This window comes from Vipera ursinii (assembly GCF_947247035.1).
Source record: "Vipera ursinii genome assembly, chromosome: 11".
Classification (NCBI taxonomy): Eukaryota; Metazoa; Chordata; class Lepidosauria; order Squamata; family Viperidae; genus Vipera; species Vipera ursinii.
The window spans coordinates 20,745,528-20,765,781 of NC_139524.1; the positions used below are offsets into that span (position 1 = coordinate 20,745,528).

At 40.6% G+C, this 20,254-nt stretch overlaps 1 protein-coding gene across 8 annotated transcripts in view; it reads right to left on the reverse strand.

The window, feature by feature from the left end:
- TCF12 (transcription factor 12) overlaps positions 1-20,254 on the reverse strand; it is a 54,810-nt gene that overhangs the window by 22,973 nt on the left and 11,583 nt on the right. For 6 of the 8 annotated variants that reach the window (XM_083371568.1, XM_083371567.1, XM_083371569.1 and 3 more), the window contains 6 exons: positions 17,437-17,510; positions 16,151-16,219; positions 13,725-13,827; positions 5,933-5,997; positions 3,742-3,877; positions 3,106-3,158 (listed from right to left, as the gene is read on the reverse strand). In XM_083371568.1, coding sequence (XP_083227694.1) covers positions 3,106-3,158; positions 3,742-3,877; positions 5,933-5,997; positions 13,725-13,827; positions 16,151-16,219; positions 17,437-17,510 — 500 coding nt within the window. Of the gene's footprint in view, positions 1-3,105; positions 3,159-3,741; positions 3,878-5,932; positions 5,998-13,724; positions 13,828-16,150; positions 16,220-17,436; positions 17,511-20,254 lie in introns of those variants that run through there. The other 2 variants (XM_083371572.1, XM_083371573.1) reach the window with 2 other exon arrangements.

Consider the following 20,254-nt stretch of genomic DNA (forward strand, 5'->3'; position numbering starts at 1 on the left):
CTCAACGACTTCAACTGGTTCATGTCATCCTTGAGAAGGCGATTCGAGGACTCCTTGGCTGATCGTAAGGCCCGTGAGAGAATCAAAACGGTGAGGCAGGGCAGATGGCCGGTGGCTGAATATACACAAGAATTCCGGGCCATTGCCAACAAGCTGAACTGGCCGGAAGATATCCTCCTTAGCCATTTCAAAGACGGGCTAAACTACGACCTGTATGATGCTTGCCTGCCTCAAGGGGACCCACACCACCTCAATGACTGGTACATCCTGGCAGAGGAGGTGGAGATAGACCTACTGAAGAGGCACTGCCAAGGAAAACCATGGGCCCGTCTGCCTCCCGAGCAGACGCGTGAGCCAGTGAAACCAGCAGCTACAGCTAAGAAATCAACGGGTTGTTTCAAATGCGGGAAAGAGGGCCACCGCACCGCAGAATGCCGCTCAAGAGCCCCTCAGCACAAATCAGACTGGCCAGGAAATCAGGAAAGTCCCCAGCCAAACCAAAAGAGCACCATGAGGGGGATAGAGGCTGTAGAGTCCCCAACCCCTGCCAAGGAATGGGAGGGAACTCCGGCCTTCACCGCAGGGGCGGTGGACACCTCAGAGGGCAAAACCCTGGTAAGTGGATCCATTCCACCCATCCTCAAGACAGTGACTATATTAGTTCCCTCAAGGCCCGAAGCCGTCAAGTGAAAGCCTTAATAGACTCTGGCTGCACCCGCTGCCTCATTAGCCCGACGCTAGTGGGGAATTTGGGCATTCCGGTGAGGAGACTAAAGTAACCAATCTGCTTTGGCCAGTTAGATGGGTCCATAGCAGGGGAGGGGGGGGGGTACCAGCTAACCTAGCCACCTTACCAGTTCACCTGTCCCTGGGGACCCATGAGGAAGATATAAGGTTTGTAGTGACCCCAGGCATGGAATGCCCAACAATTTTAAGGCAAGTACCTGGAAAATACTGCACACGTCTTGAAGCACGCAGTATTTAACTGGCATCTGAATGGCATCTTTGAATCAATGGCAGACCTATCAGAAAACCCACCCTACCCTAAAGAACGCGGCTGAAAGGGCTCCAGTTCATGCCCGCAGACCACGTGGCTGGCTGGCTGAGCTGACCTTCTGAGTGACCCGGGAGAATGTGGAGACTCCGAACAAAAGAAAGAAAACCTCACCGTTTTCCCAGCATAGTAATACATCAGAGAGGTGCTGCTCATTCCAGGCATTGGGTATGCGCAATACATTCCCGCCTGGGACACTCCACTACTACAGCCCCCGGCCTGGTGCCCATCCGAGATGTCAAATCTGCCCGATGAAATACAGCAGCTCTTCGGGGGTGAGGGAAGCACATATGGATGTACTTTGGAACAAATAATGTATGCAAAGCAGGACTGAACCATCTCAGACAGCAAAATGGGGTGGGTACATATTAAGACAGCCAGGCTCCTCTGAAAGGGTCTTTCAGATTTACCCCAGGTTACAAATGTTACTTGGCAGGCTTCATTACATTCGTAACTCAAGGACTACCTGTATTGGAGCTTTTAAAGTCTTTTAAAGAATGGCAGAGAGAGTCATCCGTCTTTGTGTACATGACTATTAGTTCAGGTGTTAACTATCTAGACTTTCTTTTCCAAATTACTACATGGTGTGTCTTATTCAAACGTACTGGTTAAAATACAATAAAAGGTAACTCAGAATAGCTTTAAACTTCTCTTGGGAAAGAAGAGGAGAGGAAGGTTCTTATATTTAGAGATAATGGTTTTGGCCCTCTGCTCCTGAGTTTAATAGGAAGCTTGTCATGCCAGGTGCTAATGCAGAAGCAGCTTCTCTGAGGGCATCCAGTATTAAGCCTGGCTTCCAGGTTAATTGCAGCAACTTGCATCTGGGAGGAGGAAGAGGAGCAGCTGATGAGGGAAAAAAGCAGCAGCATGTAAGCAAGCTGGAGCTCCAGCTTCCATTCTGAGTAGGCACTGTGGAGGCCCCACTGGCTTTGCTCCTTCCTGAGCAGCAGCAGTGCATTCAATTCACCCTGCACAACTCTTGAGTTGTAACTCATTAAAGTGCACCTGCACCATGTGCTGCTGAATAAAAGCCCAACACCTCCATTTGCACAACAAAGAAGTGTTCTTGTTTGTTCTGAAAGGGAGGGGGGATGAAAGGCCCTGCTTTTATCCGATAGGGATTATAAAATGCAGATTCATTTAACAATTTTCTTATTTTCTTGAATGAAACACAGTTAATATTTCAAACTCCCAAAGTGTAAGATTATCACAGTTGATAATGATTTTTCTATCAAGCCCCTCCAAATCTTTTTTTATCAGTGTCTTTTATTCTCAAAGGATAAAAAAAATTGGGTAAGAAGGATCAACAAACCTGCTGCTTGAAAGCCTTTCTGATGCTCAGTTCAAGTTAGAAAAGGCTTAATGAAGGCGCTGAAAAGCCACCAGGGCTTCACAATAAGCACCAGACTTGGTGATTTATGCATATTAATAACTTCATCCGACTGAAGCCAGCTGAGCTGTACAGGTCCTACCAATCACATCTTAAGGTCTTCAATACCACTGGGTTCATTAGCAATGTAAATTTTTACCATTATTTGCTATTAATCTCTGTCCTCCTGTTCAGCAACATAATGACTAATTAAACATCAAAAGACATGTATTCAAGAGATAGTTTCTGGGACACTCCTTTCCCCTTGAATTACAGGAAGCTACCAGGCACAACTGGATAGGTGTTCCACAACTCACTCCTGCCAGCTCTAAAACCTACAGATTTCACGGGAGGACCAGATGAGGGACCTGCCCTCTACTCTGTCTCAGTATTGCCACCTCAAGACCTTTTGTTCTTAAGGTCGAGTTTGTTGCATGTGGGGCCCCCTCCAGCATATTCACAGGTTTCTCTGGCATCCTTTCTTTGCCCAAATTTAAGACAACGTACGGACATGACACCTTTTTCTTCTGCACAAAGGGCCACAGGATTGCATTGCAGTTTTATTTTTTAATTTGTCTCCTTCCTTGCTGACAAGCTTGACTCTATGACTAAGAAAGTTAACAATAGCTAGATATATAGGCGTGTGCTTCTAATTAAAAGGTTAAAAACCTCTAGGACTTACAGAAGACGGCAAACCAGGAGGCACCTTCCTTACTTTTTTTGTCTGCAGAGAATCTGCACAAAAAAAATATGCTTTAATTAACAGGAAAATGTAGCAGTACTGAAGTAAAGTGATACAACACAGTGCAAAAGGAACTCAGAAGATTAGGAGCATATAGTTCAACCCCTACTTAAAGCCGCTGGATGAAGTCCTTCAACAGCTATCATCAGAATTCTTGAATTTGTAATATGAAGGACAATCCAAATGTGCTTTCTCAGTATAAATTACAACAAATTCCTTTCTTTAAAGAATAACACTGAATTATTTGATAATTAAATTGAATAATCTGATGAGGAAGTAAGCAATTTACACTATTATTTAGACTTGAAAATACACCTCTCTCTTTTACACCCACACTCTAGTGCTAAAAATATTCTGTGTGAATTTGGGGTGGGGGTGGGGCAAAGGGAGAAAGTTGGAGCAATTATCACCAAGTTCTACTCAGCAGGCTATTAAAGCGCAGTTCCCTTCTGCAACTTCTTCCTCTTCCTTGTTACCATTTCTAACAAGGATTTTGCAAAACGGATCTTATCTAAGAATGAGGTCCGTAATCTTATGTGTTCCCTGGGGGGAAAGAAGCACAAATGACTGACTCACCAAGGGAAGATGAATCGTGAAGGGGCCTTCGTCGTGGATTTGCAGAGGAAAATGGATAATATGGCGTTCCAGTTTTTCCTGAGCAAGACACGGGGCCTGGGCTTCCAACACCAATGTCAGACCGAAGCAGGCTTGTCTGTAAACAAAACAAGCAATACCTGACTCTATTTATACAGTGGCGGGCAGTGATTATCACCATCAATGGAAACATACCTGTGCAGGTTGGCAGAGTTTGCCCATTTTATTAAGACAAAGAAGCAATCCTTATAAAAATTCAGAAGACTTTTTGGAAAACAAAGGCTTAATACAAGGCACTAATCTGTAAACTATGTTTTGTAACTCATAATGGCTAAGTTCACAGAATAATAAGCATATTTTAGTTTAATGTGCTCTGATTTCAGCCAGTTTTAGATAACTTTCTAGTTTCATAACAATAAGGAAGGGTCTGGTGGCACAAAGTTTAGAAGGCAATATTACAGGTTGACTTCTACCCACTGCCAGAAGTTTGATTCTGACTGGCTCAAGGTTGACTTAGCCTTCCATCCTTCTGAGGTCAGTAAAATGAGGACCCAGATTGTTGGGGGCAATATGCTGACTCTGTAAAGCGCTTAGAGAGGGCTATAAAGCATTGTGGAGCAGTATATAAGTCTAATTGCTATTGCTGAAAAGGATTTTACTCAAAGACATAAGGTTTCTTTTCTACTCCTACCAACTCTTGGGGAAAAAACCCACCAAGTTTATATGAATTACTACAGCTTGCCAAATTAAAATTAATACAGATGTACTTAACTCATCATATTTATTTTACTGCCTTGCAAAAATAAAATAAAAGCAATATTAAGATCAATTCCACCCAGAGGCCATCCAATGGAGACAGCATATACTCCTATAAGTAATACTGATAGCAGTAGAGAAGCTTGGAATTATGAAGATCTCACTTCCTCTTGATCATTTATAATTGTCTCTGCTCTCCCCATGAAGCTTGGCTCAATGTGATATGTGTAGATCCAAGGAAGTCCTCCAGCCAACCCCATTTTCTAAACTTACAACCAGGTCTTTGAAAAAAAGTGGCCCCCTTCAAAAGTTACAAGGAGGTATTTCACATATGCTGCTCTTCATTCCAAAGCACAAATGCTATTTCCAGCCTAGTTACCCGACACTCCTTATAGGCCCATTGGTCTCCAAGGCTTCGAGGCCTTCTGTGAGGCTGTGGTGATAGGGCACGATCCGAGGGCTGAAGCCCGAGTCCAGGGTTAAATTCAATCAGCACTGGGGGGGTCTCCGGATCTTTGGCTTGGGTGCATCATGTGATTCCTCCTTAGGTTTCCAAGTAAGGTTCACTCTCCTTTTCTGTACCTCTTCAGGAGCTTCTCCCACCCTGCTCAAGAATTTCTGATCTTTCCCCATGGTCTCTAGAGCAAAAATTCTCCAATTAAGCCTTTCACCACCCTCTCCAAAGAGGACACAAAATTGCACTTCCATCAGGTATGGTTTGAGTTCTCCTCAGAGAAGAGGATTTTACTGCTCAGTCCACGCAGATTACAATATGCCTTCATTTTCCACGCTGCTTGGGGTTGCTTTAAGTCTTCCCTCCATGTTTCCTGACAAGCTCTCATGCAATCCCTGTTCACGAGATTGATCTTGGGATTTTGTTGTATAGGGAAAAAATGGAAGAGGGTGCGGTCTAGAACAAAATATAGACCAAATTATGCAATCAATGGCAACTAAATAGTGAAATACTGACATCTGCTCATACCTTTTCATTTTATTTCTTTGAAAGTTGGGTAAAAAGAAGCCTAATAATCTTTGAGTAAAAACATATACCATAATATTTGGAATTTCTGGTTCCTGTCTGGAATGCAGATCACAGCTGTTGAGGAAAGGTAGTTTGCATGAGAATGGGGAGACTCAGATTCTGGTAATTTTCCTTCAGCCCAATCTGCTCCCAGAAAATTATATTTGTAAGAAAAAATAGAAGTGCCATGTACACTGTCTGGAGCTTCTGGAGGAAGGATAAGGTAGAAATCTAACAAATAATGCAGGAAACGTTCTGCCACAGCTTCAAGAGACTTGAAATATAATGTGTTAATCTATTACTACTGTATTGAAAAAGTGTAGGTGCGTGTAATTTGTATTAAGAATTTCAAAGAGAAAAAAAAACTAACAGCAACTCTTTAAATGGCAGATCTACCTGACAGCCTGAGAGCCCAGCATCTCGACCAAACATTGGGAACTGACTCCTCTCAGAGGCTTTTCCTAGAAAGCAAACAAACTTAAAAATGAATGTCCATTATAGACATACTGAGAACTTCCTAATGACAGCATTTTAAATTTTAAAAGGGAATATAAATAAAAACCAGCACATTTCTTTTAACAAAAGCAATAAATAATTTGAAGAATACAAAAAACTTCAGAATACTTCAACTGTTTGACATACTTGATAGCATACAAAGCACAACTTGCTGATATTTTTCAGGGCCAAAATTATTTTGCTATGTGAAGCAAATTCCATTTGTCTGTTGCTGTTAAAAAGAACAAGACCAGACCTACTTATAGCTTCGCACCATATAGGCTCAACTTTATTAACTTTCAAGACTTTTTTCCCACTATGTGTTCAAAATGGACTGTGATTTTTTTATGCACATCTGGGTGTGCATATGTATATATACAGCACACATATAAGAGTGTATATGTATGGGTGCATATATACACATACATTTTGAGAACAGACATCAGAATTTTGCTTCATGCATGCCAGTGTGTACACACAAAAAGTGACAATAAAGGTTCTCTTTTCTATCTTACACTTTATCATGCCATCTCCTTCTCCCCCCAAGGTACAAACCCAACCCTTCTTTGGGAGTTAGCTCTCAGTCTCGCTACCCCTAGTCTAAACCCTCTGTCCTTTACAACACAGAATCAAAAGCTCTTCTGATGAGGTTCATCCAACACATTTTGTTGGCAAGGCAGTCACACAGTGAAACTGCAAATTGAGGAGCACCCCATTTCATGGGTTTTGGGTGCAACTAACCCAATTTCCATATAGCTGGCGGGGGTGGGTGGGGTGGAGATAACATTCTATCCACAGCAGTTAGAGAAGCAGGACATGCAAAACTGACCATTTGGAAAGGTTGATGGCTTACCAACTAATGCCAGCAATTTTCTTACCACAGGGAGCATGGAGATTCTTGCTCCCTTAATGAAAAAGTATGAGTCAGAATCTTTTAAAAATATACACACTCTTTCAGGCCAAGCTACATTTCCTGCAGTCAAACAGGAATGTCTACAAACTCTGCTTAGCAGTAATTCGGAAGCAGTTTGCCACCCAAACCCTACCAGGGCCTAGCTCTGCCTTTTTCAAAGTTAACTGAGGTTCTAGATCTGCCATCAATTAAAGAAAACCCACAGCACAAGTGAACAGGTAATTAATGGCATATTCATTACAAATAAGGCTCAAGACTCTAAGAACGAAGGATAGCACTGGTAGTTAAAGATAAAAGCAAATCCATTTACATCACTAAAAATCAATAGGGTGCTTAAAAACGTAAAGGTAAAGGTTCCCCCGCACATGCGTGCTAGTCGTTTCCAAATCTAGGGGCCGGTGCTCATCTCCGTTTCAAAGCCGAAGAGCCAGCGCTTGTCCGAGGACGTCTCCATGGTCACGTGGCCGGCGTGACTAGACGCCAAGGGCGCATGGAACGCTGTTACCCTCCCACCGGAGTGGTCCCTATTTTTCTACTTGCATTTTTAGGTGCTTTCGAACTGCTAGGTTGGCAGAAGCTGGGACGAGTAACAGGCGCTCACTCTGCTACGCGGCACTCGGGATTCAACCCGCCAAACTGCCGACCTTCTGATCGACAAGCTCAGCGTCCTAACCCACTGAGCCTAAAATCTTAATAAATATCTGCATAATTACAATTAGACTGATAGTCATCCTGGCAGCATCTCAGAAAAGCAACCTCGGGAAAGCCAAGAAGCTTATTTGGTGGTGAGGCCACCACGATATTCCCCTCAACTGCCTTCTGCCAAATACTATACAATTAGACTTGCTGTGAATGAACAACTGGAAAAAACTACAAAACAGTTTGGTAAACAGTGATTTAAACCAGGAACGGTACATGCCCTAAACAGTTTAATTAGTGTATTATTTATTTAATTAACATGTTTAATCAAATTAATTTTTAACAGCAGAGATCGGTGTATTTTATTTTTCTTGGAAAAACAGCCCTTGATAAACAGATCTTTGGAGTGCTGCAGCTTCTTCTTCTTTGTGTATAAAATACACAAAATTATGCAAATCCAATTGTATCTAAATTAAGGCAACAAATAGCTTCACTACCCTTTGATTTTCACCTATTACTCTTTAGTCTTGCAGTACTCTGCCGTTGCCCCTTCTGAGAGCACAGCTGGCAATGGGGGATGGCTTGCTCACCCCCCAGGCCCAACCCCTGGCAGAAGATTCCCTGAGCTCCAGGCAGAAAAGCAATCCCAGCTGAACCTTCACCAGATCCCTGCAAGGAAGGGCATCTCTAGCCCTGCACTTTGTTTTGCTTTTTTGTAGAGGATAAAGTGGGAGGAGCTGTACTCTCAGCCTCAGATGCAACTCTTGTGCAACCAAGGCAAGCTTATTAAAAAAACCAGCCACCAAAACTATGTTCTGCATAAATTAGTTCTAAACTACTTGAATTCAGGAAAAAATACAAAGAACCTCATTTCTAGCTAAGCTAGACAAGATGCTGTGCAATGGAAGCTCCACACCGCGGAGGCAAGTATTTCTTAGAGAAACACTATTCTAAATAAGAGTTGGAAGGGACAGTTCTTTTGACCACAAATAAAACTGATTAATTAGAGCAATTGCTCCATGGAAGAATATTTCAAGAAATGTGTTGTGCTGTTTACATGTTGAGGCTTCTGCTAACAGGTACCCTTCCCTTGGGCCAGATGAGCAAAAAACCACCCTTCTCATGGCCTACTATCCTTCTAATTGCATTCTCCTTCCAGGCGGTCTTCTTCCTGGACTGCCAGAGTTTAGAAGCAGCAACTAAGAACACACGGAACTCTGACTCACAACTAAGGTATAATTATATTTCACAGTTTAATAAAAATAATTATGGTGGTAAGCACATTGTTACTTCGATAGCCTCTTTTTGCTGATCTCTGAGTTGCCTGCTGGTTACTTTAAAATAGATGATTGTACAAAAGTGGACTAGTGTTTCAATTTGACAATATAGAGGTCCAAATTTCGCTTCCTCTTTGTATGCAGACAAACCAAGCAAATCTGCCATAAATAATTTACTGAAACAACTGAGTGTGTGTGTGTGTGTGTGTGTCTGTACTTTGCATTTACTCAATGCTCCAATATGCTCTTGATTCATTTTGTATATCTGCCCACTTGCCATGTTACTTGGGCAAAAAAAAAATCACCAAAACAAAAATGAAAAATACATCACTCACACAGTATAGAAAAAAAACCCAGGTCTTTAGGGCCACTGAGGTGTTAGGGGTTGCACTGTCTGGCACTGGAGAGGTGCAGAGGCGCTTCTGGGTCCCACCAGGTAACATTGTTTTAACCGAAGGGATGTGGAACATGCCTACCCTTGCATGTGGGACTTCGTGGAAAGTGGAAAGAACTGGAGACAAACAGCCCCACAAATAACTCGGCCTTCTGCCTCCTTAAGTGGCTTTCAAGGCAATAACCAGCATCTGGAACTGAACCCTAAACAACCATACATAAACATTTTGGAGAGATGGAAGCAGTTCATGAACTGGGATAGGTTGCAGAAAATAGAGACAGACGTTAGCCTCACTTTCTCCAAAGTCTATCAAAGAACTCCAAACGCAGGGAGGTTCAGGACTGATCATTGGAAGGGCTTCTTGCACAAGGCCCAGAAGACTGGATGGTCTTAAGAAGAAGTTCAAGGGACCCATTGATGTGGATGCCAGTATTTTGCTATTCTCATATTCATGACTGTGATACTGATGTTGCATAACTCAGAAACACAACCGGGCTTCATTAGAGTATTTTTACAGGGCTACAAGCCTCCAGTTCTTGACATGTCTTGGTGACCCAGGCAGAGAAGATGCTCAAAGAGTAGAACTCCAGTTCTGGCCTCCAGAGGAAAAACAATAAATCGGTAAGAAAACACACCATCAAATCCTAAACACAGCATCCATTTCGGTTAATTACAGCCTTGTCAACAATATGATTATTCAAAAAGCTCATGCAAATGTTAATGAGTCTTATTTGCATATTTCCTGTGTTGAAATGTCATTATTACATTCTACAATGATGAATAGTGCTGATGAAGTAGTGACTGGATATGTAATTAGTCATTAGGTGGAATGACTAGATCAATTATGGAAAAAACTGAGATTAAGAAATAATCAAACAAGAACCCCAATCTAAAAAACTAAAAGTAAAAAACTAAAATGTCCAAATAATGATTTATCATTTTGATTTCAAAATTCATTCAGAATAAAGCCTTTTTTTAAATAAATGAGATAGTAAGAATAATCAGATATCCAAAACAATAAATATGTTCTGCAAAAGCAGAGCTGGACCAATATTTTTCAGACATTGCCAAAAGTCTATTTCAAAGATTTTCATAAAGGATTTGTCATCCTTCTATAGTTGAAACATGTGCATTTTTAGTTTTGTAAAACATATGGAAATGGGAGAAAGCATGGCTCAAAATACTGCTTTATTTTTAAAAGGAACATCTTCCTTAGTCTTTTGCTATTGCTTGTTCGTTATTTGCTGGGAAACACATTACTGAAGACCAGATGGGGACATTCCACACGACCAAACCAATCAATCCCCTCTGCGGGGCGCAGGTGCAACACAGCCGTGCAGCAGCACCCCATTTCACAGTCTACCGGACACAAACACATGATCGCCAATCAATGGCGCCCTAAGGTCTTCACGCGGGGGAGGCTCTCTCGAGTCTTGCTGGTCCATGCCTGCTGATTTCACAATCCCACATCATTTCATTCACTGGAGGATACAAACTAGCACTCTAATCACCTCCACTGGAAGCGCCCCACGGTGTGCCTGTTAATAAGAGCGCCGTTTGCAATGAAGCCACTGGTTTCAAACGGCCTAGGTCAGAGTCATATGAAGTTGGAAACGTCTACCTTTCTGAAGGGGCCAGCAAATCTAAAAGCAGAGGGAGAGGACAGTGAGCCCTGCGCTCCTTTACCTGGGATGGCCTCTGCTCCTGGCTCTATGGCAACCAGGACCCAGGAGGTCTCAGTTAGACTATTCAATATTCTCATTTGTGTAGCAGGAGTTCAAAATCGTTTTCTCTTATTTCCTAAAGTCCGAGCATAAGTGTATGGACAGTAAACTTTAGGAATCAATACTACTCCTGATTGTTCACTAACCGTTTTCATAAACTAAATATAATTACTTCCTCAGTTATTCCTGCTCTGCATAAAACCTGCATTTGAACAACTGCAGAAAGCTGCCCAGACTGTTAAGTGTCAAAAAACCTCTGGCCAAAGTGAATTGTTTCTGAAACCATCCCCTACATTCTACATGATTCTGAAGAAGGAAATAAGCCAAAAGCAAGTTTTTACTTGTAGTTTAAACCATTAATATAAAAAATATCTTCAGGCACAGTAATTAGAGCACTTAAGAGAAGATAATGTGCTTCCCCAGAGAGAGGCATATACACAACACCTCTTCTAAGTTGCATCATAAACACACTAACAAAGAACATTCTGTATAAATACATTCTCTTCTCAATGTATTTATAATTGAAAACTATGAATTCTAGTAGTTACTATTGCTCCATTGCAACCATAAAACATATGAGGAACGGCTGGTGGAATTGGGTATGTCTAGTTTAATAAAGAGAAGGACGAGGGGGGACATGATAGCAGCGTTCCAATATCTCAGGGGCTGCCCCAAAGAAGAGGGAGTCAAGCTCTTCTCCAAAGCGCCCGAAGGCAAAGACAAGAAGCAACAGATGGAAACTAGTCAAGGAGAGAAGCAACCTAGAACTAAGGAGAAACTTCCTGACAGTGAGAACAATTAACCAGTGGAACCACCTGCCTCCAGAAGCGGTGAACGCTCCGACACTGGACGTTTTTAAGAAGAGACTGGACAGCCATTTGCCTGAAATGGTATAAGGTTTCCTGCCTGAGCAGGGGCTTGGACTAGATGACCTCCAAGGTTCCTTCCAACTTTACTATTATGATTATGATTTAGCAAAATAACAGTATCAAAGCCAGAAAATGCAGATACACATGAATTTGTTAGTCAGAGACTTTTCGTTAATAACCAGTTACAGTTACTGTTAAGGTAACACATTTAATTCTTTACATGTTGTCTTCCTAACAAAATTAGAATTAGGAAGAAACACAAATCAGCTCAACGTAATAATTTCCTCTGACAAAAAACATTTCAGAATGTCTAAACCAATTTAAAAATTCATCTTCTAAAGCATAATGTTCATTGCTGAATAATTATCCTTTTCTATTCAGCAACTTTTTTTGCTCTTGTAAAAAGATCATTAAGGTGTTTAAAAACTCCATTGATGAAGACACTAACAATTAATAATCAACTATCCTTCCTGGCAAACATGCCTATGGCTGAACGTAATAAAAATAAAATAAAATAAAATACCATTCTGCTGACAAATAACTCTCCATTTTTAATGATGCAATGGCAAGAATTATGAAAAGTCCCTTTATTTCAGTTTTAATATTACACAATTTTAAATACTATAAAGAATAATCTGTTAAAACTACAACAGGAAAAGCTTGAGCCAGCCAGTTTAAAGCAGCTGCACAAGAATCAGTTTCTCCCGCTCTCAAAAACTGATGCCTTGGTAAAGAAATGCAGGCAGTTTCAAGATCTGCTCAGGAAGGACATCAGACGTCACCCAAGGCATAATGTGGTTTGGCACTAACTCAGTGATTGTCATCTATAAGTCACATTATTACAACTGTGGCTTCCTCAAAAACTGGCTAAATAAGCCATGTTGAGGCACAACGCCCTGCAACATATGCCCTCTCATATTACCTCAATGCACACAACACTTGCTAAAAGAGAGTGAATGTACAATTACACAGGTGGCTGCAGACTAAAAGCATTAACAGATTAGCATGAAATGTGGTATTACTAGAGTGGCAGTCTGTCTCTTCCAAGGAATTGTAAGAACCAATAACGCCAGTGATTTTTTCCAAATATGCTTAAGTACAGTACTGCAATCTCCGCCTTTATTTTTCAAGTCAAAACACTGCAAACTAAAACCACACATTAAAACAACCTAAAGCTAATCACGGCTGTCCTTGCAGACCCTTTCTTTGCCTTGCTAGCATCACTGACCCAAACCACAGTCCCTCAATTCCTCTGTTCTGTGTCCTCTGATGCAGCTTCCCTTTGTTCTCTGCTTCCCCCCCCCCCCCCCCCCGTCACTGAATTATTCACCTGAGTTCCCTATTGGGACCCTCTTCCTTCTCTACTGTCATCTGACACCTCCTTGCCCTTCCCCTCCCCTGCTGTCCTTTTTTTTTTCTTGTGATTCCCACACTGCATGGCTTCTACCAAAAATAAGAGAATAAGTGAATAATACAGGTGGAAGGGACCTTGTAGGTCTTCTAGTCCAACCCTCTTCTCTGTACTCTTTCTAGAGACTCAACTTATTTCTTTATATCGTAGATGCATTATTCCAAGTGTGGTCTTGCCAAGGCCTTATAAAGCGGTACTAACACCTCATGTGATCTTAATTCGATCCGTCTATTAATGCAGTGTAGCACTGCATTGGCTTTTTGAGCAACTTATTCAACTAGGACTCCCAAGATCCCTCTTGGAAATAGATGAAATAAATGCTTGGGGTTCTGCTATGGACCAACCTCTAATGCTTCAGTCTTGGCACTGACTGCTTGCTCCTGTCAGATCACATCAGTGGCATTAATATAGAAAAAAGGGGGAAAGCCATTTTGTAGGAAAAAAATGCAGAAAATTATCAACTTACCTATCAGATTTGAATTAAGGAAAGGAGTTGGAGATAATTCTTCACTGGGTCCTAATCGTTCATCACTCAAATGTTCACCATAGGAAGGAGTATCTGTAAAACCCTGTGCGTAATGAACAGTAAAAGGTAAAGGTTCCCCCGCACATGCGTGCTAGTCGTTTCCAACTCTAGGGGCCGGTGCTCATCTCCGTTTCAAAGCCGAAGAGCCAGCACTTGTCCGAGGACGTCTCCGTGGTCATGTGGCCGGCATGACTAGACGCCAAAGGCGCACGGAACGCTGTTACCTTCCCACCGGAGTGGTCCCTATTTTTCTACTTGCATTTTTACATGCTTTCGAACTGCTAGGTTGGCAGGAGCTGGGACGAGTAACAGGCGCTCACTCTGTTACGCGGCACTCGGGATTCAACCCGCCAAACTGCCGACCTTCTGATCGACAAGCTCGGTGTCCTAACCCACTGAGCCACAGTACTTAAGCTATTATTTTACAGCTCCATTTACTATGTTCAAGCAAACTGAAATGAAAACGTGGAAGTACAGTGGGTCATTTTTCATGAAATTGGATTTTAAATGTTGGTGTCACAGGGTATATAAACTGAAATTTCCATTTTTAAACTTCTTCTGAGAACAATTCCAGCATTTTGACGCAATATATGTAACATATTCATAATGATTAACTGTACCTTCCTTTTGCCCTCTCCCCTTCCAATACAGCAAAACCCCACATGTATAGATCAAATGTGTTTCATAGAATGATGCCCGGGCACCTAGGAGCCTTTGGCTAAGACTCTGTGCCACCACAGTTTATGATACTAGGGCTCCTTGCTGCTGCCTGGCACCTACGTAAAAGTGGGTAACAAGGTCGTTTGGTGGTTCTTCAGTCCACTTGGGACAGACTCAAGAAATATGCGTTTGAGAAACCTTTAAAGGCTCATGTGACTGTGGTGACAATTAAAAAAAGTGTTTTAGGATCTCTTCTCGACGGTATTTGGAGATGGAAAATTTGTTCATTTTAAGTTGCACACTAAAAACTTCCAATTTGGACTATCTTATCACATTAAATGGCCTAAATATATTACTCAACCTCCAAAACAAGAAATCACCAAAATCCTACAGGACTAGAAATCATCAGTCCCTGAACATTTACGGTATTATTTTCCAGATTGGGATTTGCATTGAAGGTAAACTTGGTAGAACTCCCTAATCTTTGCAGCTGGCTCCTGCCATTTAGGAAGAGAAGCAGCAGCAGCCGACCAGAGTGCAACAGGGTAATCTCATGTTCTCTCCTATATCTGAAGAGAGCTGGACGATCAGAAAACGCTGCCTGGCCACTGATCTCATCACAAGGCCGTCTCTGCTCCCTTTAGTTTGTGCCGAGTCCTCACTGGAACACCAGCAACCGAGGATAAAGGATCACAAACGAATGTCACAGCTTCCTTCTTTGCCTTTACCTTCTGGGAGGCCCAAAGATTCCTCCATTTTATTCACTTCAAAATCATCCACACATCCATGACAGGCATTCAGGAAAACCCTTAATGACACTGACAACTCGCTTATGACCATGAGGGTGGCTTCTCATGACTCTGACCTGTTTCCCTCTGACAGGCAGCAGGGAGTAGCAGCAGCCCAGAAAACAGGATGTTCCTAACCAAGATCAAAATATCAAGATCAAAATATATATAGTCTCTTTTATATTCAAACCCAGCACTATGTTCTAAGAAAATATCGTGCACAAAACACATCTATAATTTGCAGTCTTTCAGTGGCTTTCTATATAACTAATGTGATAGTTTTTGAATAACAGCACATCCCCAATTTTCATTATTTTTAAAAAATTGGACAGTTATATTTAGATTTTGGAGAACATTTGGTAGTATGCTGGTGCCACTTTTATTAGTAGCAATCCTTTATTACTAACGATATCACTAATATCAGTAGTAGTATGAATACTTTTGTAAAATGGTTAATTTTACTCCATCTGGTATCTTTATCCTATACTGTATTTTTATGTTGGATCTTTTAAATTGTTGATTCTATATTGTAGATATTCTGCTTTTGATAAAAAATACTATTCCAACTATAATTGAAGAGGCGTTATATAATGGAATCAATGAATATCTGCCTATTAGGATTATCCCATCTTTAAAAGCAGACATTTCTGGAATCTGACTGTTACTTCTTCTCTTCTCAGCCACCAAGACCTCCCCAGATTCATCTTGGTCACCCCAATAATGTAAGGCCAAATGGTCTGCATTCCAAGTGAATGTATCACTCCTGAATTGTAGCCCTTCCCCTGTGCCTAACCTATCTGTATCTATCTACCCTTTGACTAAAATAGAGCTTTCTCCATAAGACCAGCTGGTCAGATGGAAGGGACAAATGGAAACCAGGAGAGAGAAGAGAAGATACATACAAGAAGCAAATCCTACCTCCTCGTGTTTCAGCTTTTCCAGAGCTGTTGAAATATCTGAGGGTTTTCCAAGAAGGCTGCCATTTTCCTGTAAGAAAAATAACATTTAACATAATCAACCTTTACATTTCTGAATAAACAAACCATAATCATAACAAAACTAAATAAGAGGCTGATCAGTGGTCTATTTGGACAGTAGTTTATATTATAACTGTACAAATTACACACACACACCACTTAAGAACCATGCTGTCCTGATATAGTTCCTCATATAATTAAGGAGGTGGTGACTTATCTCAAAGAGCCTTTGCCAACCTTAGGAAAAGACTATGTAAGCTCACATGGAAAATAAAAAAGCTATGAGGGTTTGATGCTGTAATGTTGACCGCAATGACCTAAGTGCAGCTGGGATTCCCCTGGTGTTAGCTAGCTAGGGAGACATTACAATTCTAGTTATCAAAGCACTCTTCAAGTGGCTTGTGGTTGCTATTTTTTGCATGAACACACCATATTCTACAAGACGAGTGAGCCTCTAGTCCAAAACACATCATTAAATTAAAATTTCCTAATATTTCTGATAATTACTGTAATCAAAATAATTGAAGTCGCTGGGAACTGTAATTAAACATCTGGAGATTATATATTTTTAATCCCACCTTTATTGTTATATAAGTAACTCAAGGTGGCAAACGTACACAATGCTCCTTCTTCCTCCTTCTTGACCCACAACCATCCTGTCAGGTGGGTTGGCCCTAGAATGAGTGACTGGCCCAAAGTCACTCAGCCAGCTTTTGTGCCTAAGGCAGGATTAGAACTCGAGTCTATTTCAAACAAGCATGCTATATTATTGATTCTACAGGTCAGAATTACTTCAATTGCTTTACTGGACTTTCCTAAATAGAACATAATGACAATAAACAAATTTGTAATTTAGTTATTAACTATATTAGAATGAGCTATACATAAGCTCCTTTGGTGAAAACCTTACATCCACATTTTGGCTGGGGGCACCCATGTTTAATGGAAGACCTTCATGAGGAAACTGCAGTCAGGAAAACTGTGGGAAACTTGAGGTTCTCTTGGACAGTAATGAACTCTTGATTCAAACCTCACACTCTCAAACCTGGACAGCTGCTATAACACATTTTCAGATCTGTTCACTCCCTAGCTTGTATCTCATCTTTTGATTAGTTATTTGTGTTGGGAAATAATTTAGAGTTGCTCATTAAAAGCATGTTCAGGAAAGGGCTCAGATATTAGATATTCCTGAAATCAACATTAGCTACAGTTAAATTATACTCTTACCCTTGTAGGTTCATATGAAGGACTCGACTGACTGCTTGCTGCCCAAGATATCCCTCCTGCTCGTTCCTCCATACCTATCAGTAGAAAGAAAACCCATGCTCTATAATAAAGTGCAAAAATAAAAATAAAAATCCTGAGTTGAGATTATGCTCAACTATCAATCTCTTGAAAGCATCCAGAAGATACCCCAGGGCAGCTTTCTCCTGACTATTCACACTCAAATTAGATGACAGCTTATATTAAGTGAGGATATATTCTGAAAAAAATGCTTTAAGCTTAGTTACACTGAATCACATTTGCCTGTTGATGACGATTAAGGCAATTGGGGAAGCTCTTCTTTGCATTTCCTTTAATCTGTTTGCCATATAGTAGTATCTGTGATCTTAGAGACTGCAGAGTCAAGCTTGATTGCAAGTCATTCACAAATGTTATGAAACTCAATACTTCCTTGTTCTCGTTATCAAATGCTTTTTGGAAATTTACAAAGTTTGGCAAGGGAAAAAAGTTTAGAGGTACAACTCTGCTGATTCATCTCTAGCTGGTTGTTTTGCATGCTTTCTGGGGCTCTGGATCAACTCTGAACAGGATACCAAAGAGATGCCTCAGAACAGTGAGAATGTGAATGACATTCCTTCAACCAGAGGTGTTTCTGGGATGTGAGGCAGTTGCAGAAACCTGGGGAAAGATGAGGCTTCTTTAAAACGCTACAGACAAGGGCTCTATGTGAGCTCTGTAAGCTCTGACATACCATTCTGCAAAAAATATCCAAAGTACCGCATACTTACATTGTTTTTGACAGCACTTTCTAACAATATACCAAGAACAAAAACTTCAAGACCGTAATTCTCTGGGTCTACATTCATCATTTATTTTAAATCAGTGTTGAATTGCTTTACTTTTAAGTTCGATAAAGGTGGCTGATTTTACTAGTAAATTTTAGTAACTGTTTTCCTCTAACTTGCCTGGATACACAACTGAACACTTGTGAATAAAAAGAATATAACAACTATGCTAAACTTAATACAGAATGGAACAAAATCTTATGCTAATAAATTGCATGACAAATGACTTGTTTTTGAGAATTCTCTTTATACAGTAATGCCATATGCCGGACTTACTCAAAAAGCACAAAGAAGTGACACATTAAGTGAGAAATACAACTCCATAATTTACAAAAGCAATGGAATCTCATCATGTGATATGTACATTATCATTATAAAATGCTAATTTTCTAGAGCACCTCTCAAGAGTCACAGTCCACTATGATTTTGCCACATTTTGCAGCTGACAGTGATGTAATAATTTTATTGTACTTGGTCCAAGGAGTGAGGAAGTGTGGTGGCTAGCACCAACAAAAGCAAAAGTCACCCATGGCATATTCATTCTTTTCTCCATAAGAGAAGGCAAAATGACCACCATAACAAATGCAAACAAAGATCTTTCCTATTCCAATGCAAAGGAAAACAATACATTTAAACGACTGCAAAACCTACAATACACATACTCCTATAGAGGAAAAAATAGTGTTACAATTAGCACCTATAGCTTACATAGATGTAAGCAAGATTCCACTCCCATGAAAGACATTCCATTAAACTCACTTCTTATACTAAATTAGTAGGACTGCCCTCTTCCTCTTGTGATCAAAAGGCAAAACAAGAAACACCAAGTTCTTGGATAGGGAGATCACCAGACAGAAAAATTGTGGCTATGGGGAGAGGAATCAGTCAGGTATTCCCCGCTTTACTTAACAACTTTCACAAACAGGAGGAAATAAGCCAAAGAAATCATTTCACACTCACACAATTCTCATAATCATATTTAAGGATTCAAACAGGGCCAGTAAGTAATTTTCTCCCTAAGCCAAATAACTGGTTCATTAAGTGATCATGCAAAAGTCAGGCTATGGGAAAATGAAAAGCACTGTCTATATATTTCTGTTTCACACAATGGGTCATTATTTTACTGTAATAATCTTCAGCTGATGGTTTTTTACATCTTTAAATATTGTTGATTATGCAATCTGTTGAAAATAGTTTGAAGAGTTTTCAGTGTCATGCAAATAACGATAATGTCAAAGTATCACTTTTGTTACTGAATTACTTTCTTACTATTGAATAGCAAACCAGACTCAAAGGTGTAAAGCAAAAAGTCATTGGCTTTGCCAGCCAATCAACTGCACTTGACCCAAATAATAACACACTTCCCAACAAACAACATTCTATCAAGACCCCCAATTATGATTTTCTAGGAGAGCTGTGAAATCTCACCTGCTTCCTTATTATTTTGCATTTTCACTAGACTGTTCCTGGGTTTTGCCCTTACAGAAAATAGGATTTACTTATGCAAGCCACCTAGATTTGTTTTTTTTTTACTTTCGTAAGCAAGTCAAGATGCTCTTAATAAGTTGTAACAGGACTGTTGAAAATAGTGTAACTATACTGCTATCACCTGTTCAGACCCTCCATTAGCCCTCTTAAGTGGAAGCAAAACTCATCCCTTCGTCTCCCTTGCTCCCTCCCTCCCCTCAGCTGCTTTCTGCAGCTCAAAATCTAATTACTGCAGAATAAAGTCAAGCATAATGGCCTAAATCAGGGGTCTCCAAACTTGGCCCTTTTATGTGGCTGACGAATTCTGGGAGTTGAAGTCCACAATTCATAAAATGGCCAAGTCTGAAGACCGCTGCCCTAATCGATCTTTGGCAGAAACAGGAATATACTGTACATACATCAAAAAGTAGTCCATTAAGTTTACTTAATATTTCAAAATTCCTCCATTCCAATGCGAATTCTTTTAACTAAAGCATATAAATTAACAG